This window comes from Podarcis gaigeae (assembly GCF_964106915.1).
Source record: "Podarcis gaigeae genome assembly, chromosome: 14".
NCBI classification, from domain to species: Eukaryota; Metazoa; Chordata; class Lepidosauria; order Squamata; family Lacertidae; genus Podarcis; species Podarcis gaigeae.
In genome coordinates this window covers 38,976,521-39,000,451 of record NC_139690.1, presented here as the reverse complement: position 1 = coordinate 39,000,451, position 23,931 = coordinate 38,976,521, and the positions used below count along the sequence as shown (strand labels likewise).

General features: G+C 44.6%; 2 protein-coding genes across 5 annotated transcripts in view; one reads left to right on the top strand and one right to left on the bottom strand.

The window, feature by feature from the left end:
- PDXDC1 (pyridoxal dependent decarboxylase domain containing 1) overlaps nt 1–8,582 on the top strand; it is a 43,379-nt gene extending 34,797 nt beyond the window's left edge. For both annotated transcript variants that reach the window (XM_083711494.1, XM_083711493.1), the window contains exons 17-23: nt 1,477–1,648; nt 2,376–2,482; nt 2,874–2,995; nt 4,121–4,213; nt 4,329–4,425; nt 5,370–5,474; nt 6,174–8,582. In XM_083711494.1, coding sequence (XP_083567620.1) covers nt 1,477–1,648; nt 2,376–2,482; nt 2,874–2,995; nt 4,121–4,213; nt 4,329–4,425; nt 5,370–5,474; nt 6,174–6,427 — 950 coding nt within the window. In that variant the 3' untranslated portion in view covers nt 6,428–8,582. The remainder of the gene's footprint in view (nt 1–1,476; nt 1,649–2,375; nt 2,483–2,873; nt 2,996–4,120; nt 4,214–4,328; nt 4,426–5,369; nt 5,475–6,173) is intronic.
- NTAN1 (N-terminal asparagine amidase) lies at nt 8,459–23,880 on the bottom strand. Of its 3 annotated transcripts, none has more exons than XM_083711750.1 (10): nt 23,420–23,880; nt 17,972–18,074; nt 17,821–17,886; nt 16,639–16,747; nt 15,707–15,780; nt 14,394–14,447; nt 13,234–13,287; nt 11,234–11,331; nt 10,804–10,917; nt 8,459–9,792 (listed from the first exon to the last, which is right to left on the bottom strand). In XM_083711750.1, the coding sequence occupies exons 1-10, from the start codon at nt 23,453–23,455 to the stop codon at nt 9,613–9,615; spliced, it is 888 nt and encodes a 295-aa protein (XP_083567876.1). In that variant the 5' UTR covers nt 23,456–23,880; the 3' UTR covers nt 8,459–9,612. The 3 variants fall into 3 exon arrangements, with proteins under 3 accessions (XP_083567876.1, XP_083567877.1, XP_083567875.1); XM_083711751.1 differs by having other exon boundaries at nt 23,416–23,877; XM_083711749.1 differs by lacking the exon at nt 23,420–23,880 and adding an exon at nt 21,186–21,534.
- Between the last annotated feature and the right edge of the window lie 51 nt (nt 23,881–23,931).

Genomic DNA, 23,931 nt, shown 5'->3' with positions numbered 1-23,931 from the left:
CATCTGAGTCCAAAAGGACCCAGACATCTGTGATCTTGCGTCAGTTGTAGCCTGTATATTATTTGGGTCATACCCAACTTTGAGTCTTAGCCAGTGTTCAAGACTCCTATTGTTCTAGGCACATTTTGCGACAGGGAATTTCATTAGCACAGGCAGTTTCTGAGCTCTGGGCACAGTATTGCGCCTAAGATTTCATTTTAAAACTTCAGAGTGGAAGGAAAGGAGGACCTTTTTCTGCCTCCCCACTTCCAGCTACTCTCTGAAGGCTGGAGAAGAGACCCTCTAAAGAATATTAGGGGGTTGGCAGAAGAAGGACTAGACCGTGTGAAAAATGAACTTAATATTTTAGCTGCAGTTCATTCATTTTCAGCTTTGTATTCTTGTTATAAAAAAGCACGCCTAGACATTCCATTGTTGTACCCATAACCTAGACTTAAGGTGTTATTTATCTCCTAGCTTTCATACCTCAGTTTCTAACATTGGTCTTAGCTAAGGTACTTAAAACACCACCACCACATATGAGTGAAATTATTCCTTTTTTTTCTATTAAAATTGTTACTCTTTAAAGCTCCCTGGAGACACCACCAAAATACAATATGAAAACCTGTATTCCTGTACATACACCACAACTTACAACAGTTGTTGTTGTTTAGTCATATCTGACTCTTTGTGACCCCATGGACCAGAGCACGCCAGGCACTCCTGTCTTCCACTGCCTCCCGCAGTTTGGTCAAACTCATGTTGGTAGCTTTGAGAACACCGTCCAACCATCTCGTCCTCTGCCACCCCTTCTCCTTGTGCCCTCAATCTTTCCCAACATCAGGGTCTTTTCCAGGGAATCTTCTCTTCTCATGAGGTGGCCAAAGTATTGGAGTCTCGGCTTCACGATCTGTCTTTCCAGTGAGCACTCAGGGCTGATTTCCTTCAGAATGGATAGGTTTGATCTTCTTGCAGTCCATGGGACTCTCAAGAGTCTCCTCCAGCCCCATAATTCAAAAGCATCAATTCTTTGGCAATCACCCTTCTTTATGGTCCAGCTCTTACTTCCATACATCACTACTGGGAAAACCATAGCTTTAACTATACGGACCTTTGTCGGCAAGGTAGTATAAACCTTTGGAACTGGTCCTTTGGTTTTCTGGAGAATTTGTGAGCAAAGTTAATTCCCAGAATTCTCCTGCAAAGGTGTCTTTTGCTTCGTTCCTATTTCCAGCCTTAATTTGTGAGTCAGTTTTTCCATAAGGGCAATACACCATACACTCTTGTACCAAGCATTCAAGTGTGTGCCTTCAAATCCTTCCAGAGTGTGGGTATAATCATACCTGCTACGTCCCCTGTCCCCACACCCTCACCAGCGTGTAGGGGAATCACGTTTATGCATATATGAAAGTTTAAGTGGGGTTAAACACCATTTCCAAACAGTACTGCTGGCCTCTGTGTTTACCACAGAACATGCTAATCGACCAAGCGTTTCAGTTTTAGGAACTGAAGTGCAAGACGTTGACCAGTTGGTGGACTGCCTTAAACTGAAGGTCCCGGTGCTGACGTGCACACTGCAACTCAGGGATGAGTTTGAGCAGGAAGTGAAAAGAACTGTAGGTCTCGCCTATGTTGAAGACCTCAGCTGGCCAGGCCTTGGAGTGGTAAGGTGAGTGGCTGCTCCGCACAGACTTCCTCAAGGCTCTTTGAGATCTCTAGGCTGCATATAGATGTATAGATCTTCAGCAGTGAGGCTGCTGTGGATCCATGTGTGCCCCTTATTAGACAAGCTTCCAAACTGAGCTCAGGAGCAGCCAGTTCTACCTGTTTGCAGAAGAGTTTGGCTGTGTGATTTGCTCATTGGTTCACCCAGTAGCCATTGAGAGGCATATCCTCCATGAATTTGTCTAGCCCCTTTTTCAAGCCTTCTGAGCTAGTGGCTGTCTGGCCAAATTTTCAGCAGCAAATTCAGTGGAAAGAAGTATTTCCTTTTCTTTGTGCTGAATCTGCCACCATTCCACTTTACTGGATGTTTTCTTCCTCCTCTGAGTTGTTACCATTTATTACCATTTTAATATTTGCATAATGTCAAACATATTTGATCATGGTTTCCCACTTTGGTATTTTCATAGTGTCTTTTAAATTTTTCCAATGTACTCATAGGGTTTAGGACTGCTCAGGTTAAACAGACTACATGCATACTTCTGGAGCAAATTTGTGCAAAGCACAAATGACGGTGTGACTGAAAATTTTCAGTAATGTTGGCATGGTGTACAATGAATAATCAAGGCAAAATTTCTGCAAACTGTTCTTGGACAGCAAGAACAGGATTTTACAGTTTTTACTGCAAAACTCTACCACTACCATAAATAGTCCATCTGAATTGGTTTTGAAAGGTACGAAGGGCAGAATGAAGACAAACAGGAGAAAGAAGTGGAGAAGATTAACAACGAACTATTGAAAAAACTAAATGAGCTGGAATCAGATCTGTTGTTTTCCTTAGGTAATAAACTACTTCTGAAACTATTCAATGGGGCAGTGAAATGATGGGGAAGTCTAGGTTTCAGTGTGTGTGTAATCCCCTGTAACAGTTCAATAATACTGGTTTCTCTACCAAACAGAGGAATTTTGCATTTTTATATTTAGCTTCCTTTGGTCACTTTTAATTGTTCTAGTCACAAAATTTTAAAATTCTCCAGAATTTGGAATTTTCAAAAAGGGATTAAGAGTGGAAGAGAGAAGTACTTTTGATGGGGAAGGGCTGTGGCTTACCCTGAATCCAGGGGCCCTAAACTTCTCTTTAAAAATAAGTTTGACACCTGTTTAAAATAAGCATGTTTACGATTTCTAAAGTCTTTGCGAACCTCATTCTACTTCTTTCCTCCATTTCTCAGGTCCAGAATTTGGAGGGGAGAAAAACTGTATTTATATTGGAATGGTCACTGAGGACCTTGATGTTTCTGAGCTGATTGAAACTATTGCGGCGACAGGCCGAGAAATCGAAGAGAATTCAAGGGTATGTACTGACCGTACAAGACTGCAGAGTGGCAGCATAATGAGCAGACCTCTTCTTGGTCATATTGATTGCCCTGCGCTTAGTTTTCCTATAGGCCCCTTAATAATAAATGTATTCTCCCTCTAGAAGCTATGCTAGTCTGTCACCACAAAAATGACACACACAACATTGACACTTACTTGACTTGACTTCTTTCCCATAACACCGTGTGTGTGTGTGTTCCTTTATTCAATGTGCCACATCATAAATTGCTAACATTTGGATTATCACAAGGTGTTAAGCACATAAGAACTGATTCATGAGCAAAGCAATAACTACCGGCTTAGGAATTGCCTCCCCTCCCAGCTGCAGCATCTTAATTAAATTGATCATTGCAGCTCCCTTCTCAGTTTTTTTTTAATCCAAATAAATAAATCACTTAAATAGCTCATGATAGTTCCATTTTAATTCCGGGGTGGTTAACTTTCTAAAGGGCAGCAAGTAATTAATGAATGGATTTTATTTCCTTTGGGGGGGGGGGAATAATGAACCACCCCACAGCTTCTGGTAACAGCTTGCTTCCTTTCCAGCTGTCATCAATAGGAAATCCAGAGACTATTAACACACTGAGCAGCTTGCTGCTGGAGAGTAACATGCAACCACTTCCTGGTCTCTTTTTAGTGCTACGCTGTGCTGAGCTAAGCCGACAATTGGCACAGCATGTCATCCAAACTGGGACGAGCTGTAGCCAAGGTTTGTTCTTCGCTTGCCATGCTGTGCAAACCTGACTGCTGATCGATCTGTGAACAGTGGCAAGCACCTTAAAGAAACTTTCATAGAATCTTAGAGTTGGAAGGGACCCAAGGGTCATCTAGACCAACCCCCTGCAATGCAGTGGGCTTGACTGTTTGAAAGTGGCAGAAGGGGAAAGAAGGCCCAGTCCTATTAGTGCCTGTAAAACAGCTGTGCATGCACCAGTTTTTGTTTTTTTTACCCTTTGTAAGCTCAGCTAGCTCTCTCAAGTCAATATGGGCAATCATCCATGATTCGTGGTACTCCTACATTGGAGGTAATGCACTAGCAACACCATACCAGATCAGGAATACAAGAAATGCTAATAATGTGTACTGTTCAATTTCTCATCAGCTGCTGGAAAACATGACTGAAGTTGTACGGAAAGGCATACAGGAAGCGCAGGTTCAGCTGCAGAAAGCAAATGAGGAAAGACTCCTTGAAGAGGTGAGTGCCCCAAGTTAAGCAAATTCTCAGCAGCAGCAGCAGCGGCTGCAACCACGCTGCATCCTGTTTCTTGGCAACACACTGATCTTTTCCCCAACCCCGTTTGTTTTCTCAGGGGCTGCTCCGACAGATTCCTGTAGTGGGCTCTGTGCTCAACTGGTTTTCTCCATTTCATGCTTCACCAAAGGGAAGAACATTTAACCTAACAGCAGGTGCACTGAAAGTTGATTATATCAATGATTTGGGGGGTTGAACCAACGTTAGCAACTTTATCCAATGAATTAGTAGGCCCTTCAAAGTTTATGTGCAGCTGTGGTGGTTTTGAAGGAGGATGGTTATGGATGCCGTTCCTGTCCTGGTTTCTCTGCTTCTGCCTTTATGCCCTGCTGGTGACACCCTTCCAGAAGCTTATGGTTAGCCACTGTTACAGGCAGTACAGTGGACTAGTTGGACCTTTGGTCTGATCCAGCCTGGCTCTTGTTACATTCTTGTTAGCTGTGATAACTGAATAGAACTTCCAAGTTTAGTGGCAGTGTACCTTGGCACTAAACCACTTGATGGGGAACAGGCATAGGAAGAGGGCTATTCCCTTTGTACCCTGCTTGGGGAATTCCAGTGGCATCAGATTGGTCCTTGTAGGAGGCAGGATGGTGGAATAGATGGACGTTAAGCTAAATTCAGAAGGACTCTTCGTATAGACATAGTCTATTAGCACACAGGATGTTTTGCATATGTCCCTCTCTTCCTAAAACATCTCAACCCCACGTGACTCAGCCCTTCCACATTGAGAACTGGGCGTGTTCTCAAACTCCCAGGCTCTGGAAAAGCCTAGGAGGGCCATTCAGAAGTTTGCAAATAGCTTCAGTTGGAGCAGCTATTTGGAGAGCTCCAGGGACGATGCTATATTTCAGAAGTAGCATCTAATGTACCATCGTGCTCAGAAGACTCAGCAGCAGCAACTTTCCACTCGGTTTGCTTTGGAATGTTGTTGTGTTGAAATCCAAATGGAAGGTTGAGAGACAGAAGTGCCTTTGGTACAATGAAGTTCAGCCAAATAGGATCAGATTATAAATACCATCTTATAATTTGCCACATTAAACCTAGTTTTCAGGTATGTTCTGAGGGGCCACTAACCAAATCCTCTTCCCTTTGCCAGGTTCTTTAGAATCTACAGAGCCTACGTACGTCTCCAAAGTGCAGGGCACTGGGAACACCCCACCTCCCACTCCCACGTCAAGCCGTGCAAAGCAGAGGTTCCCTGGTAAGTCTTCCCTTCCGTCGTGTTTCAGAGAAGCTGCTGGAGAGTTTCACCGTTGGTGAGAACCAGTGTGAACCGTTGGTGAGAACCAATAATGTCTTGCTTAGAAGTAGGTCTCAGTAAAAGCCATTCCATTAGGGCAAATGGGACAATGTTTTATAAGCTCAGAATGCTGAATCCCGTTCCCACTTCCATCGTTTTCTCTCTCTTTTTTGCTGTACGTGCCGAATCACAAATATGCCCAGGGCATATTTGCAAGATCACCTTACCTCCTATATGCCCACTTTGATCTGTGCAACTGGCACTGTGACAGGTGCCACGTAATACTTGTTCCATATTTGTAAGGAATCAATCTTTTATGGTGGAGCAGCACTTAAGCTTTGGAGCTCCCTGCCTATTGACACAATCTGTTTTTAGTTTGCTGCGGATTTTATTTTATTTTTTTCTGAATGTTTTTAATAGTTGTTTTTACCGATAATTTTATTTACTCTTTGTAAACCCCATTGAGGATTATTTTTTTAATAAACAGCATAACATTTTTATGAAATATATAAATAAATGTCTACCACTGATGCCCAATCAACCTTATGAACCGGCTTGGTTTTCCATCCATAAATTCCCAACTGTGGAAACAGGCAGGCAGCATTTCAGACCTTGCCTTGACTGCGTAGTGCTAAATCGAGTGTGTCTGTTTTGCCCCAGGACAAAAACTGTTTAGAAGGTCCTTGAGGAACTCAGATGGGTTCAGTGAGACCAGCTCGGTGAGTCACATCGATGATCTGGAGAGGGCAGAGCAGAGGCCTGCTGCAGCTCCCCCTGCTGGGCAAGGTGATTCAAAGCAGCCAGAAGAGAGCATGCTTCCAAACCCGGAAAGCCCTGAAGATTCCCGGGGTGACAAGGCGAAAGCCCTGGCAAATGACTGCACTACATCCGAGGAACAAGAGAGTCTAAGATAAAATCCAGACCCTGTGCATTTTAAAACTTTGTACAAAAAAATGCACTCCCTCTCTAGCAGGGGCAGCCTAATGATGCATTTAAAATGTGAACAGTGCCACAGTTAGTACAGTAACGACTACTGTTAAACTTGTGATCGACTGGAGATTTTTGCACAGAGTTTAGTGGAAGAAGTCTTTTCTCCCCACCCCACCCTCTTTCACCTTCTCTGCGGGGGGCATCAGCCTGGTTTTTCCTGTACACTTTGCCATTGTTGCTTTCTGTCCGGCTTACGTTCACATTGCCCAGGTGGTAAACAGCAGTTTCTTCGCCACTGAAGTTTGCAAATGCAGGATACAGCTTGTCTCCAGCTGGCATCCTAAAGAATGATTTGCTGCTTAATTTTCAAGACACTCTACACAGACACTTCCCTTTAGGTTGGAATGATCAATTGCACTTGGTGCTATGTGTTTTTGTAAAAAGGAAAAGAAGATTCTAACTGTTTAATAAATCTACCAACTGCTCACTACCTTATTTTTAAATACCTATTTTTAGAGGTAAATCTATAGGCACCCCTCCATACGGTTCCCTTGGTTTTATGTATAGCCTTTAAAAAAAAAATTCTGAAAGTTTGCTTCATGTGTACATATCTAAGTGATGGAGCACCACTTTGGGCATTCCCTACCACCACCACATAAACCTGCAGCAAAAGTTTTGCAGTCTGAGGCCAACACTCCTCTTGTAGGAGTATTCCTCACCATGGCTGCTGGGAACAGATATCCCATACTTTCCTGCTTCAGGCCCAGTTAGGAGACAAACGCAATGGGGTAGTTTTGCTTTAGAGCAACTCACCCCCCAGAGTCTCTTTGACACCTTTCGAAAGGTATTCGTGAAACACTTTTGAGCTGACAATGTTGCATATCCGTGATGTTTCCTGTACTGCTATCCTGGATTGTTCTGATCGGTAGTTTACATTTGCTAGATATTGTAAATACCCAGAGAAATTGTTAGGTTATTTACACTGCTGCACTATTTAAAGAAATGAGCTAACTTTTTTTCTTTAATCAAGGAGAAAATATTCAGAAGCCTGTTTCATCCCCCTGTTATATGCATTCACGTTAGTGATTGCTTTAATTCTGTTCCTATTGAACTTGCATCTTTTCATGTGGTAAGAAAATCCTACGAGAGAGTTTATGTGATCAATCCCCAGGCCAGTCTTTGATCAATTACTTCAAAATTCATAGGTTTTGTTTTTTAAGGGGGATTGATCCCTTTTTTCCTAAAGGACCTTTCCTGGAGTTAATAGCTTCCTCCTTGCAATGACTGGTAACGAACTACAGCCTAATCCTATACTCGCACGGATACTGAATGAAAGCATGGCAGTTTGCAAGGGAATATTACAGTGATTATATTTTGCCTTCCTAAATAATGCAGTGGCAGCACCCAGGCACAGAAAATGAACATTCAACACAAGAGGAGTCCACCATGTCATGGTGGAAGAAGTTGCTTGTCTGAACTGCTTTGAAACTCAAGTAACCAAACACATAGTGAAAGTAGATATAAGCTGAAGGTCAGACTGAAGGCAAAATGCACATAATTTCCCACCCTGCTATAAAGATAGTAACTTATGGTCATGGTGGTCCAAGTTACATTAGCAGTCAGTTATGTGTGCCAGGTGTGGAGAAGGTAGATGGTGTGAGGGAATGATCGTTGCAATATCTGGTTTGGTCCTTGGCCCAAGGAAGCAAACTTCTCTGACAACAGGCTTGTAATATTCTTCAGAGTATTTTCTTTGCTAGTGGATTTTGATGAGCAAAATGCATTGGGCATTGCCTTGGTGTGTGATGAGGACTACTGTTAAGTGTATTGTTGATTCATTCTTTACTCTAAGGAACTGGGAATCCTTAAAAAACAGACAACCTTAATAGGTTTGCTTTGTTTAAATAAGAACTGGGGTGTTTTTTGTTTTGTTTTTAAAGTACAAATTCTCGTCTTCCTTGGCATTTTATTTGGTAAAATGAATATTAACTTGGGGTTCACTGAGGATAAATGGGTTGAAGTTATAATCGTTAATACAAATTTTAATGTTTTTATATTGTTAAGCCAGCAGTTTTGCTGGGATACAGACCTAATTTAGATACTTCCCAAATGCTTCAATAAAGGTTCTTCAACTTGTTAGTATCTGAGTTTGTGTCAAGGTTTTCACATGTAAGCAGTTCGAGAGGAAAATAAACTTTCATGCTCAGGCGCATGTCTATCTTCCTGCTACCCCAAAAAGGGTTTCCCATTCATATTCATGGGATTGGCAACTCCCATCATCCCTGACTATTGGCCATGCTGGTTGGAGCTGATGGGAGTTGGAGTCTGCAGGGCCAAAAGTTACACATCCCTGTAAAGCCACCTGTCAATCACTGTATTGGCAAAAGCATGTTACCTTTTTCCTGTATACAATTTACTTCCCTCGGGTAAATGCAGATTGCTTTTCTGAGTTTCCATTTGAGATCTTTCCCCTTAAAGCCGTAACTTTGCTTTGGACTCCAGTTCCTTCCGCAGATAGCTGTGCAGTGAGTTCCTTGCATGCAGACAAACTGCTCCAGAGATTGCCACAAATAATCCAGAGATGTTCTATACTAGCTGCAATCCACCTGTTTCAAATAAAGCTATTAAGGGGGGGGGGGAACACTGGGCAACTGGCTCGAGCGGGCCTTTTAATTTTTGGCAATGCCCCAGGCCAACACGAAAGTGGGGGGTGGGATGTAAAAAATGAGAGCTGGACCCAGAATTACAATGCTATACACAGCACTGCAAGGCTGCCAATTGTGGCTCGGGGCAAGGGGAGAATGACAGATTCCACAAATCCAAACAGCACCCCAGAACTTGGGAAGGAAGTGCATGTCTGAAGGATATTGCACCCTCCTCAGTGGTGTGACAGGGAGGCCGGCTTTATACCTTGATCCCGACACAGACAAAATCTCATCCAGTAAAAATATAGAAACCTCACGTATCTTTGTTATTATTTGAGTCTTTGAGAACTTTTTGAGGCTATGCAGCTGTGCAAACAGGGTCGGCTTCCACAGTCTTGTTTCATTAGCAAAAGGGGAAAAGAAGCTATTCATTGAAGTCAAGTGCAGTCTCTGCCATCCCGAATGGCTGTTCCTCCTTTGGCACAATTCACACCTTCCGAGTCTCACTCGGACTCTTTCAAAAGTCACATCTGGTCGGAAGAGACCTTCTCCCATAAGCCACTCTCGTTTTTCCTGTATATCCAAGGTTTTCTGCTAGGAAACAGTGTCTTATCTGGAAAGGGGTGCTCTTTTAAGTACATCAGAGTCGCTCTAATGTGGGAAACAAAGTGAGGCGGTTCAGCCAGAGGCGACGTTGAGAGATTCTGGAAAACAAATTGCAGAGTTAAAATACACCTTCGTCGCTACTTCTACCTGTCCCCCGTCCCCCCACCTCCAAGGCAATTGCATCAGCATCAGAAAGGCCAGAAATTCATGGGTTAGAATGTCAGACTAGGGCTGGAGTGACCTAGGTACAAAATCTCCATTTGGTCATGAAACTCACAAGGTGACCAGTTACACACACTTAGTCTAACTTGCACACAGGGTTGTTGCATTGTCAGGGTAAAGTGCTTTATGTGGGGATGCCTTTGAAAATGGTTCAGAAGCTTCACCTAGAACAGAAAGTCAGCTCCCTGACTTTTGACAGGCTTGATTCAAACAGATCATGCAACACCCATTTTGTTACAGCTACAGTGGCTGTATACTTCTAAGCCCAATTCAAAGTAGTGGATTTATTATTATTAAATTCCTATAGGTTTTCACCTATAAAGCTTACAGCTTATACCCCAATATATTCTGAAGCACCTCTTCTGATTATAAACCTACCCAGAACTTCTAAGGCCTTTCTCCAGATCTTGAGAAGGGCCTTTTCAGTTGTGGCTCCCCACCTGAGGAATGTTGTCCCCAGCAAGGTCCGCCTGGCACCTTTGCCAACAACCTTCTGGCCTCGCCTTTCCCCTCAGGCTTCTTTCTAGACTGAGATCATATTTTGTTTTTACTGCGCTGTCAGAGCTTCCTGCAGCTGTTGTTTTGTTTTTATGTTATAATATATTAATATATATATATATTTTTAATGTGCCTAACTCACTTGGGAGAGCTTTGGGTAACAAGTGACTAACAAATCCAGTATTTTGTTTGTGTCGTTCTGTTTTTGAAAGGGAGGGGACAACCTCACATAAAGCCATTTGCCATCTTTCCCAGGAGGAAAGGTGGCAAATACATTTAACAAATAAGGGGCATGAAACTGCTTAATCTTCAGAAACAAAAGCACTCCCAAGTTTCTCTGGGCATTTCATTGGGATCCCGCCACCATCTTGTTCATGAGGACCAGTTACCTGCAAGATGTGTTGATCATCCTGAGCTAGCCAGAAGTCCACATGGGGAAAAGGCATCCAAAAATAAGGGCCAATGCACAGTTGCTCCTTTCTTGAGTCATAAACGTTAACCATCTACAAAACAGCAATTTCAGAACAGTGTGTTAATGCCCCCAAATGAAAAGGCAGCAGGAGAGTCATTTATGTATTTATCTGGAGGCTTTGCACATGCGCGCGCACACAAACATAATTCCTGTGCTTGCCCATGCTAAAAATAATGAATTAATAGTTTTTAGGATTCTGATTTAATACTCCTACAGTCTGTACTGCAAACTGAGCTCCAGCTTCAGAAACACCTGTGACACAAGGCAGGCAAATGCCACAAGAAGTTACATCTCACAAGTAATTACATTTTCTAATCTCCCGAAAACTGAAACACGTGTCTTCTTACCTTGGCTCCCGTTAAGATACTGGCAGACCGCAGATCCACATCGGGCCCCTTGTCTGGAAAAGTTGCATGGAAAATCTCTCCCGTTTTAACATTTGCAGCTGGAAAAGCAATATCAGATCACATGGAAAAACGGTCGCACAGAGGGCAGGGGCAAATTTGCTCCCTGTTGCTCCAAACTCTTAGCATGGAGCTAAAGCCCACAAGTTACAATTACATGAAATGAGATCCAGATTAAACATTAGCATCAGCTTCCTAATGGTACACTTCTCAGCCGTGGAACAGGCGGCCTTAGAAGGTGGTGGGTGCTCCCTGGTTAGAGCTTTCATTAGAGCTCGCCTGGCAGGGATGCAATACACCACTGATCTTGTGCATCAGTTGTGGGTTCGACTAGGTATTTTAGGTTCTGTGAACTCATATGATTCTGTATCCCATTGCAGTCATGCTCAGAGTAGTTCCACTGAAAGTAATGGACACTAGTAGCTTATGTCTTTTAATTTCAATGGGTATACTTTAAGAGGAACTTTACCTTCTAGATCAGCGGTTCTCAACCTGTGGGTCCCCACATGTTGTTGGACTACAACTCCCATCATCCCTGAGCTAGCTAGGGGTGATGGGAGTTGTAGTTCAACAACATGTGGGGACCCACAGGTTGAGAACCGCTGATCTAGAAGGTAAAGTTCCTCTTAAAGTATACCCATTGAAATTAAAAGACATAAGCTACTAGTGTCCATTACTTTCAGTGGAACTACTCTGAGCATGACTGCAATGGGATACAGAATCATATGAGTTCACAGAACCTAAAATACCTAGTCGAACCCACATCATCCCTGAGCTAGCTAGGGGTTATGGGAGTTGTAGTTCAACATCTGGGGACCCACAGGTTGAGAAAGGCTGTTCTAGATCCATTTCAATCAAGGTTTAAGCCCTGTTTGGGCAAAGAAACCGCTTTGGTCAGCCTGTATGATGCTATCTGCCAGGAGACAGATAGGGGAAATGTGTCCCTGTTAATTCTCCTCAACCTCTCAGCAGCTTTCAATACCATCAACCATGAAATCATTCTGGAGCCGTTGTCCAAGTTAGGGATGAGTGGCACTGCTTTGTGGTGGTTCCAATTCTACTTGGATGGACTGTTTGGCCCTATGGAGCCTTCAATGTGGGCTTCATCCGGGTTCAGTTTTATCCCCTATGCTGTTGAACATCTCCATGAAACCACTGAGCAGGGTTACTCAAAGGTTTGGAGTCCATTGTCAACGATAAGCTGATGACACTCGGCTCTACTTCTCCTTTACATCTGCAGTTGAGGCAGTGGAAGTGCTTGCCTTGGTAACAAACTGGATGAGAGCCAGCAAACTGAAGCTCAATCCAGTTACGATTGTTAGTGTGTGGTTCCCTAGACTGGATGGCTGGGAGGTTGCCTGCTCTTGTTGGAGTTATACTCCCTCTGAAGGAGCGGATACACCTCTTAGGGATACTCTTGAATCTTTTGCTATTGCTGGAGGTTCACGTGGCCTCAGCAGCACTGAGTGCCTTTTATCAGCTTTGGCTGGTAGCCCAGTCGTGCCCCAATCTGGACAAAGATAGCCTAACATCTGTCATCTATGCTCTGGTAACCTCTAGGTTAGATTACTGCAATGCATTATATGTGGGGCTGTTAGTTTAAAGGCAAACGTTTTATATCTCCTACTTCTCTGGCACCTAAGAGAGGAGAGGAAAATGCATGGAAGAACCATGGGTTGGGCAGCCTTATTGATACAAAAGGAAACCACGGTTTTACAAAACATCTGAACTTGGCATAAAATTAGAAGTCCAGGAAAAGTTTAGATTTCTGATCTGGTGAAAGCAGACAATATACCTACCAGAATAGGAGCTTCTCCTTTAGCAAAAAACCAAAACAAAACCCTGGCGATTTCAAAAGGCAGAGTGTTTGAACCTCTCATTAAACCATCTGCATCGTTTGTAGCCAGCTTGATAAATTGACACCAAATGTGAACATTACTCACCAATTCCATAAATGAATGGCAAATGTTTGCCTTTCTCTTGACGGTCATTTAATTCTGTTATTTAAAAGAGAGAGGGAAGGAGAGATATAACAATAAAACCTCTAATTCTTCCACGGAAGAGAACACGTTTTTAAAAAAATCAACATCAAGCTTGGGAAGAAACTGAGATATAAGTCCCTGCCAGGTATACACAAATACAGGACTCATCAAATATTCATTCAAATTTGTGACATAAGTCTGGGGCTGGGAGATACTACTTTTAAGGATAGTCTCCCCGCAAGGCGACCTGAAAGTCAAAGAAACGCAAAAATACAACGCGGAAATCCTTCTCCAGAACAAGGACTGGGATCTGACATCAGCATGCATTGTGACATATGGCTAAAGTTGCCATATGTATACCATACAGAGTCGGTCACGACTGGACCTAATGTTCAGGGATCCCTTTACCTTAGGGACGCGGGTGGCGCTGTAGGTTAAACCACAGAGCCTAGGACTTGCCGATCAGAAGGTCGGCAGTTCGAATCCCCGCGACGGGGTGAGCTCCCGTTGCTCGGTCCCTGCTCCTGCCCACCTAGCAGTTCGAAAGCACGTCAAAGTTAAAGTAGATAAATAGGGACCGCTCCGACGGAAAGGTAAACGGCGTTTCTGTGCGCTGCTCTGGTTCGCCAGAAGCGGCTTAGTCATGCTGGCCACATGACCCGGAAGCTGTACGCCGGTTCCCTCGGCCAATAAAGCGAGATGAGCGCCGCAACCCCAGAGTCGGCCACGACTGGACCTAATGGTCAGGGGTCCCTTTACCTTTACAGTACTGCTTTAGCAGAAACAGCTTTTCCCAAAGGATCCTGGGAACGGAAGTTTGCTAAGTTTGCTCACAGAGCTACAATTGACAGAGTAGTTTTCCAATCAATTAAAAAATCAATTGATTGCTCTTCCCAGGGAGCTCTGAGAGCTGTAGCTCTGTGAGGGGAACAGAGGTCTCCTAACAACTCTCAGCACCCTTAACAAACTACAATTCCCAGGTTTCTTTGGGGGAAGACACAACTGTTTAAAAGTGGCATCACGGTGCTTTAAACGCACGGTGTGGATGTGATAAGAACACCTTAGGCCAGGTAGCCGAGAAGATGGGGAACAGAGGAAAGTTGCCCATTGGAAGCAGTTACCTGTCACACAGAAGGTCACTAAATGGACATTATCCTGCAAGCGGTCAAACGCTCCTAGGAATAACAAGAGGGGAAAGTGTGAGACCTCTTTTCCAGGTTACATAGAAAGAGTTCTTTTTTAAAAAAGAAAAAAGGCAACATTGGTTAAAAATCCTACATTAGTCCCACTCAAAGTAGACCCACTGAAATTAATGGACATGACAGGTGCTGGCCTATTAATTTCAGCAGGTATCCTGAGTGGGAGCTGGTTGACTCCAAGCCATGCTAATAACCAATTCGTTCTACTTTAAGCAGTCATGGTTTCCCCAAAGGACTCTGGGAACTATAGCTTGTTACGGGTGCCGAGAATTCCCTCACAGAGCTACAATTCCCAGAGTGGCTTAACAATCAATCCTTCTTACAAGGAAACTCTGGGAATTGGTGCAAACAGGGCTTAAACCATGGATAGGCAAACTAAGGCCTGGGGGCTGGACCCAGCACAATCGCCTTCTAAATCCGGCCCACAGACGGTCTGGGAATCAGCGTGTTTTTACATGAGTAGAATGTGTCCTTTTATTTAAAATGCATCTCTGGGTTATTTGTGGGGCACAGGAATTCATTCTTTTTTTTTTCTTTCCAAAATATAGTCCCACCCCCCACAAGGTCTGAGGGACAGTGGACCAGCCCCCTGCTGAAAAAGTTTGCTGACCTTGATTGAAATGGGAATTGCTGTGGCCTCAGAGCCATATCAAGCGAGCTCATAACTCTCATAAGGCTCATAACACTAGGGCAGTCCTTCTCAACCTTGAGTCTCCAGATGTTGTTGGTCTAGCCATCATTGCCAGGGATGATGGAGTTGTAGCTCAAGATCACCTGGGAGCCCATAGTTGAGAAAGGCTGCTCTAAGGTGTCTGCTCAGGCATCATGCCAAACCACAGTAGCAAAAAAAAAAAAAGGGGGGGGGAGGCCCCAAACCATGGTTTGCCAACCCCCTGGAAACTGTGCTGTCAGATTGTAGTTTGCCAACTGATCAGAAACCGTGGTTTGCCAGCTCAGCCATCACGCCGGGCCACACTTAAACGTCCTTCCACCGCTTGATGCAATGTCTGAATCCAGTCTCTGTGGCACAGCAGAGGCTGAGGGGCATCCCCAGTGGGCAGGGCTTAAGTGCCATTCATTACTCTTTGTCCCTCCCCATGGAGGACCTACATGCAGGATTTGGTGTGAGCCCTCACTATCCCCAACAGCATAAACCTCTCAGAAACTCTGCAAGCTTTACCTGCACCCAGTCGGAATTCTAAACTTTGACAGAGGGAGTAGGAATGCAAACTTACTCAGGAGCTGATTGGTAAGTCGCTGGGATAAGTGCCTGTCATCGCTGAATCCTCCAATCAGGTGTACTTCCAACCTAACAACAAGGACGGAAGCTGGAGATATAACCTGTTATCACCAGTAGATTAATCGACTAAAGCCTTAGTTGAATGGGATCCACTGAAATTTAAAATCAAGCGCTTTATTCATTTATTTACTTTTACTCTATCTTGATTCTGGTGAATTGATATAATAGGAAGAAGAGGAGGAGGAGTTTGGATTTGATATCCGGCTTTATCACTACCCTAAGGAGTTCCAAAGTGGCTAACAATCTCCTTTCCCTTCCTCCCCCACCACAAACACTCTGTGAGGTGAGTGGGGCTGAGAGACTTCAGAAAAGTGTGACTGGCCCAAGGTCACCCAGCAGCTGCATGTGGAGGAGCGGAGACACAAACCTGGTTCACCAGATTACGAGTCTACTGCTCTTAACCACTACACCACACTGGGAATGTAAAATAAATTATTACAGGTTTCTGTCGTCCGTCCGTCCTGTCCCCACTTATTATTGAGTGGTAACAAACTTATCACAGTTTATTTCATCTCAAATTTCCTTAAACACTGTCAAAAAGGCATACATATCTGAAGAGTTGGAGGGGCAGTGTGTCCTAGTGGTTAGAGTGGCTAGACGAGGGTTCAAATGCCCACTTGGCCATGATGCTCACTGGGTGACCTTGCACCAGTCACGGCCTCTCAGCCTAACCTACCTCACAGGGTTGTTGAGGGAATTAAATGAGGAAGTGGAGACCCATGTATGCCACCTTTATCGCCTTGGAGAAAAAGGTGGGGGTATTAAATATAAATAAAATATCCATATTAAGTAATTTAACTGTTACTTGATCATCTGCCCTTTTCCAGTTTGCCTGACAGCCATCAACAGTTAAAGAGTAAAGCTGACCTTCCACATTCCGTGTTAGGAGAAAGCACTTTCACTGCATTTGTGATTAACAAAACTTCTGTCTCCGTATCCGATCCATCACAGTGAGTCAAACAGATAGCCCCGCTGCCTGAGGGAAACAAAAATACAATATGGATGGCTTGCATGTTCCAGGCAATGGCAACTATAGTCTGCAATTGCTGCCCGTATGCTATCAGGTTCAAGGTACCTGTATTACTTTAAAAGATAAAAAGGTAAAGGACCCTTGGACAGTTAAGTCCAGTCAAAGGTGACTACGGAGTTGCGGCGCTCATCTCGGTTTCAGGCCAAGGAAGTTGGCGTTTGTCCACAGACAGCTTTCCGGGTCATGTGGCCAGCATGACTAAACCGCTTCTGGCGCAACAGGACACCGTGACAGAAACCAGAGCGCATGGAAACACCGTTTACCTTCCCACCACAGTGGTACCTATTTATCTACTTGCACTTGCATGCTTTCGAACTGCTAGGTTGGCAGGAGCTAGGACAGAGCAACAGAAGCTCATTGATTCGAACCGCCGACCTTCTAATCAGCAAGCCCAAGAGACTCAGTGGTTTAGACCACAGCGCCACCCACGTCCCTATATTACTTTACAAGGCCCTTAACAATTTGGAGCCAGGATATCTCAAGGACCACCTAATCCCTTACATCTCTGCAAAGTCACTGAGGTCTTTGGGGGAATCACTGTCAGAAGCCCATCGTGACTTGGATGTGTGGCTCAGATGTATCCACTGGGAGCTGTGCATTTAATATTGTGAACCCAATTTTAAAGAACTCACTTCGAGTGAAGGTCGAACAGGCCTACTGAACTTCCAGCAAGCATTTTAACTGAAACCCCTCCTTTTTTTTTTAACCAACTTTTATTTTTTTGCACTGTACCTTATTACAAGATGCTATTGTAGTTCATCAGTATATAAATTGTTTAAATAAAAATATGCAGCGCTCCAAGCTTATCTAGAGCTCAAAGCCCTCCCTGGGCCACACCCCAGAGTTTATACTTGGTTAAGCATGTCCCTCAACTCTTAAAATGCTTCTTGCCTTCCCAGATACTTCGATGTCATCAGCCAAAACCTGTTGTACTTGCTGAAAAACCCTATAAATCAGAGGCATCGAAATCCAGGGGCATAGTTCAAAAGCAGCAAGAAACCCAGAGCCCAAAGACATACCTGTGTGTCTGAGGACCACCAAATGGCAGGTAGTTGCATCATCTGATCCGAGAATAGAGACAGAAGCTGAGGAAAAAGGAGGAGAAGGAAAAGTAAGGTCCTGGCGGATATTTTTTAACTTTTGGGTGGAACTTCCTTAGCGCCAACCTACCATCCTTAGGAGTGGTGACTGCAAATTCTCTCTGCTGGACGTAGAGAAGTCCTTTGGGGCCCACTGACTGAGCAGGCTGACTTCTTAAGATTTTGGCTTGTTCCTGTAAGAAAATGGGGAAACAAAGTCGTATTTAGGTTCCCAGCTAGCACAATCATTCTGAGATCAGGAGCCCTCAATTCTGACGATGCACCTGTTTATGCAGGCATTCCCTTGGTCTCCCAACCAGACTCTTAACTATTTTACTGTATTTGAATGGGAACGTTTGACTGTGTGCTGCAATTATGGATGTTCTTAGTTAAATCTTTGTGTTAACTACTTTTTTTATACTTTTGCAAACCACTCAGAAGCATTATTTTGGGACAAGGTGGTCTACAAATAAATAAACAAATAATTTCTGGCACCTAAATCAGCAAACAAAAACCCAAGAGCTTTCCTTAAGAGTTGGAAGGGGCCCTAAGGAGCATCTGGTCCAACCCCCTTTAATGCAGGAATATGCAGCTGTCACTTACAGGGATCGAACCTGCAGCCTTGGTGTTATCAGCACCAAGCTCTAACCAATGGAGCTATCAAGCTGTCAAAGCAAATCTTCTGGGCCAAATTACAAATCACTTGGAACTGCATAGAGGATTTATTCTCATAAACACACCAGGGTGTAACAAACATGGGGTGGGGTGGGGGACGGAAGAGTTCAGCCCACGGTGATGTACCAATATTAGGCCATTTTGTGAGGACACGTCAAAAGCCAGCCACTTCATCCTATGGGCCAAGATGGTGACAACCAGGCATGGGCTGAATTTTCCTCCGTGGAGTGGTTGCTTGCAATAAATTCCAAAACAGGGGTCACGAATATGCTGCCTGCAGGTGCCAATGTTGCCACCAGTACTTCTTATGGTGGCCAAGTAAGTTCTCAGTCAATATCCCCTCAAAAAAATCCACAGTTCACAAGAGACCTTTGGTTTTCCTGCCCAGTTCCTGTTTGCACTAGCTTGGCCTCTTCCGCATTGGGAACCTTCCCAATCATGAATTGAACCAACATTGAACATCCTTTTCCATTCCAAATGGAGCAGAGGTACAAAAAGCTCTCTATAAGAGGTTGGATGACGTGGGTGCATTCTCCCCCACTGACAGGGAAAACAAGCCCACACCATATTTTAAGTTACAGATAGGTAGCCGTGTTGGTCTGCCATAGTCAAAACAAAAAAAAATTCCTTCCAGTAGCACCTTAAAGACCAACTAAGTCAGTTCTTGGTATGAGCTTTCGTGTGCATGCACACTTCTTCAGATACACTCAGTATCTGTGTGTATCTGAAGTGTGTATCTGAAGAAGTGTGCATGCACACGAAAGCTCATACCAAGAACTAACTTAGTTGGTCTTTAAGGTGCTACTGGAAGGAATTTTGTTTTGTTTTGACCATATTTTAAATGTGGCAGCCATTTTGCGATCTCTCTCCTCTTTTGCAAACGCACACATACAGTAGCCATTTTGTGGTTTAGTGGTTGGAACATCGGAGTGGAACCTGGGATACCAGGATTCGAATCCCCACTCAGCCATGGAGCTCTCTAGGTGACCAGGGCCAGTCACTGCATCTCATGTCTAACCTACCTCACATGGCTGCTGTGAGGATAAAACCATAATGCCATCTTGAGCGCTTTGGAGGAATATGAAAGTGAAAAGAAATAAGCGAGATATAAAAGACATTCCAAAATTCCAGACTGGCCCCCAAAAGATGGGCAGTCCCCGTTAAGTACATAGGAAAAAACCTGTTTCTCAAGTATTTCAGGGAGCAGGGGAGAAAATCAGTGAAGGTTTGAGGAAGACACAAAAGAAGGGCATGAAAAGAACACCTGCAAAAAGAGCAGGGGTGGGGAAATTTGGTTGCATTCTTTTAAAAAAGGGCAGGCCGATGGAGAAAAGCCTGAAAGCAGCCCATGCAAAATAGAAGTTGAGAGTTACCTTACATCAGGACATTCAAAATAAATTATAAGTCACAAGTTCTCAAGTCATTAACACCATTAACACCAAACAATGGCAGCTTAAATGTGCAGCATATTTGACTGATTGTATTTATATCCTACTTTTTTCTCCATGGAACATACATGGGTCTTCCCCTCATTGTTTAATCCCCACAACAACCTTGGGAGGTAAGGACGCCCAGCGAGCTTCATGGCTGAGTGGGAACTGAACCCTATTCTCCCAGACCCTATCCCTCTAACCACTGCACTGCACTGGCTCTGTATTTAAGCAAGAAGACACCACCTTTTGAGAGCATCTATGGGTTAAACCACAGAGCCTAGGACTTGGTGATCAGAAGGCCAGCGGTTCGAATCCCCGCGACAGGGTGAGCTCCCATTGCTCGGTCCCTGCTCCTGCCAACCTAGCAGTTCGAAAGCACGAAGTGCAAGTAGATAAATAGGTACCGCTCCGGCGGGAAGGTAAACAGCGTTTCTGTGTGCTGCTCTGGTTCGCCAGAAGCGGCTTAGTCATGCTGTGGTTTAGTGGTTGACCCAGAAGCTGTACACCGGCTCCCTCGGCCAATAAAGCGAGATGAGCGCCGGAACCCCAGAGTCGGTCACGACTGGACCTAATGGTCAGGGGTCCCTTTACCTTTACGCACCCTGGCATTGCATTCCAAACACCTGTGTCCCAGTGCATATTTGCTCAAAAGTAAGACTGTAATCATTTTCTACACCAGGGGTGGGTGTAAAAACATACAGCTTTCCAGATGCTGCTGAACTACAACTCTCATAATCGCCAGCAAGCGTGGCCAATAGGCCCCTTGATTGTGGAAGCAGACCCTGGTGGTCCCTTCAAAGTCTACAAGTCTGAGATCAACATCTGGAGGACCAAATATCCCTGCAATGCTCCTTTACAAGCACAAGTGTGCACACACCCACACCTGAGAGTCATTCCCATTGAACTCGATAGGGCTTACTTCAGAGTAAGCATGCACATGATTGCCCTGGCGTTGTTGTTTCTAAAAAAAAACCTCCCATAGAGTTCAATGGCGCTACTTTCCAAGGTAAGGGGTGCACAGAGACGCGGCCTCAGAAGGACACCACAGCAGAGCAAACGAAAGACATTTCATTTTATTTTAAAATATATCTGCATCGAAGCACGCACCCGCCTGCTCGCACCCTCAGCCCTGCCCCCCTTTCTTCTCTCTTCTATTAATGAATAATCCCTATAATCAGCTGCCGGCTCGCTGCTCACCTCCAGCTCCGGGAAGGTGTAGATCAGCTCCCTCGTGGGCTGGGAGAGGTCGACCCGCTCCCCATTGACCAGCAAAGGCATTTCGGGGAAGCGCCCAGCTAAGGAGCCGCGGAACTTCCTGCCGGGGACTCTCAGCTGAGCGCCACGAGGGCGAGGCCAGACCGGGCTGCAAAGGGCGCTGGGAAATGTAGTCCGCGGGTGCATTGGGAAGAGGACGGGGCGGCATGGGAAGAGGATCGGGGGAGCCCTCGGGGGTCAGATGAGAGGGTGTGGCGTCTATTCCAGCCCGAGGGCCACTTTCCTCCAAGGTCAATCTTCGAGGGGCCGCATAGCAGCGGTGGGCAGGGCCAGAAGCAAAACTGGGCAGAGCAATGCCTTTCTGTATTATAGGAGCTTTTTTCCCCTTTGCATGCCTAATACCTTTTTAAAAGCCATTTGTGTGTGCTGTTAAGGTTTATTTAATATTTCATATCCTGCTTTCCTATTAAACGACCAAAGGACAACATCCAGCTTTCCTATTTGGATAATATTAGTTTGCAGTGAAAAACATAGGTATGAAATCGAAGGTCACTTCACCCAGGAAGGGCTTCACGGATAACAACTAAACTCTCAGAAGGGGAATGGGATTGTTGTATATTTGGGGAAAACTGGCCTGTGGAACAGCCCAGGTGATGGAACTCGGAGCAAGCCCTCAAATTGACAAGTCCTTAATGCTAAGGGAGTGTAATTAAATTACAAACTGAATCACAGTCCTTTTTTATATATATAAAAAACCTACTTTTTTTTACAAAACAGGTATGCTGCGCAACAGCACCAAATGCGATATTACTAACAACAACAATTTTATTATTTATACCTCACCCATCTGACTGAGTTGCACCAGCCACTCTGAGCGGCTTCCAACACCACAAAACTGGAAGTAGTGTTCTGGTTAGTGAACTTTACCTTGGTCTATGAAAGGAAGCTGAAGGTGGAAGGGCACCAGCGGCGGGAGGCGTCATTAGGGAAAGAACGGTTTTGGTTTAAGAACGGACTTTCGGAACGGATTAAGTTCATAAACCGAGGTGCCACTGTACTCCGCATTCCATAAAACAAAAGCACACAGAACCCCACGAGAACGACAGTGAGTTCAGAAAAGAATTTATAGCAGCTAGGTGCAACATAGCTTATCAAAATTGTTATAGCGACACAGGATCTCACGCACCTCGATTTGCTAGTGTGTGCAAATGAATCTCCTCAGCAGCCTGCCCCTTTTTCTTAAGCATCTTTTGCAAGACTGCCTTGCATCAAGAGGCCTTTTCAACAGAACAAATTTTATGTCACTGGTCAACTCTTTACTGACCTTTCTTATGACAGCTGCCATTTTTATATCAGCTTTGACGTTTTCTATACAAGTTAGTGGCATATAAAATATTTTAAAATTAAATAAATAAAGGCTATGCCCCTCCCATTTCTTGCTTTTGGGGTTTGTTTGTTTTGTTTTTGTTTTTTGAACAAGTGCCTGTGCTCTCCAGCCCGTGGGCTCTTTTCAGACTCACCCGCTGCCCCTGAGAAAGAGGAATAGCTGGCAAGCAGTAAGCAGCTGCTCAAAATGTTCCTTGGAACTGGCTATCCATCTCACTGGGCAGCTGGGAGGTTAGGGAACTGACTCTTTGCCCTAAAAGGGAGTGGGGGAAGACTCTTGAGGTGGAGGAACTTAAAGCAAGCCACTGTCACCATGCTGGAAACAAAACAAAACAAAAAGCCCAGTTAAGTTAGCCCTTTCTGGTAGGGATGCCAACTCACCAAAAACAGCAACAGGAGGAGGAACACGAAGCACACCTGAAAGCGCTTTGCTCTGATGCCACCCATCATCTCACCTGCGGACAGCAGCACCAAGAGGGATGACCAGGGCCTTCTCCTGCATAAGGACACCTAGGCATGGCAAGTGCTGAGGTGGCCGCACATACCTGAGAAAGCCAGCAGCTCCAAAAGAAGCGATTTGGGGCTTATTCCAAGAGAGACCACAATTTTTAAGCAAAACCTTCGATTCTGAAATGTGTTGCCATACAGCTGGGTTTCCCCGGACTTCCCCCCCAAATTTGCAATATTTCCCCCTGGACGTCAGAATCCTGTATATGTCTGGGGAAACCCAGGCATTTGGCAGCACTCGTTTTCAGAAATAGGGGGAGGGGAAAAAGGCAAGTTAAGAAACAGGAGAATCTTAAGGCAGGAATGAAAGAACACCAACTTGCATAAAATTGTTCTACTGGTCCTTTGCCTTCTTTCATCACACAAAATATTGTTGGTTGTATTTTCAGCAGCTGCAAGGTTCCACAAATTCTTATGGCACAATTCAAGGCAACAGATCAATCTTCCGTTTTTTGTGTGTGCAATACAAAGTCTGGCAGCTGCAAGAAACTAAGTTAGCAGTGCCTTCAAAAAGAATTGTTTTAGAGTCTAAAATTTAATGTATCCTCTCATATATGGCCTCCAGGAATTGTCCTTCATCTTCAGGAAACTCCTGCAGCCAATCTTGGAGATTTGACAAGCTGCTGCTGCTGTCTCACCCTGTTGCCTGAGCCTTTTAAGCAAAGGCCACAGCCACAAGGGCTGTTGCCTGCCCCAGCTGTGGACCAGGGCAGTGGCAGAGGAAGCCCAGGTTCCTTAAAGTGGTTGCATGGGAATTGAGAAGTCTGGAGCAAGAAGGTGCAGGAGATGCAAAGCGGGCAAGGCTTAGTCAGTAAAGAGCGGGGAAAACCATGGC

What these genes read in the sequence shown, in the direction of transcription:
- NTAN1 (XM_083711749.1), bottom strand. Translation starts at nt 21,389, where the DNA reads ATGCACCCGCGGACTACATTTCCCAGCGCCCTTTGCAGCCCGGTCTGG. An exon ending in ACTTACCAATCAGCTCCTGA is followed by an intron (nt 14,448 to 15,706) that starts GTAAGTTTGCAT and finishes TGTTATTCCTAG; the next exon opens with GAGCGTTTGACCGCTTGCAG. An exon ending in ATGATCAACACATCTTGCAG is followed by an intron (nt 9,793 to 10,803) that starts GTAACTGGTCCT and finishes TTTGTTTTCCAG; the next exon opens with AATCTCTCAACGTCGCCTCT.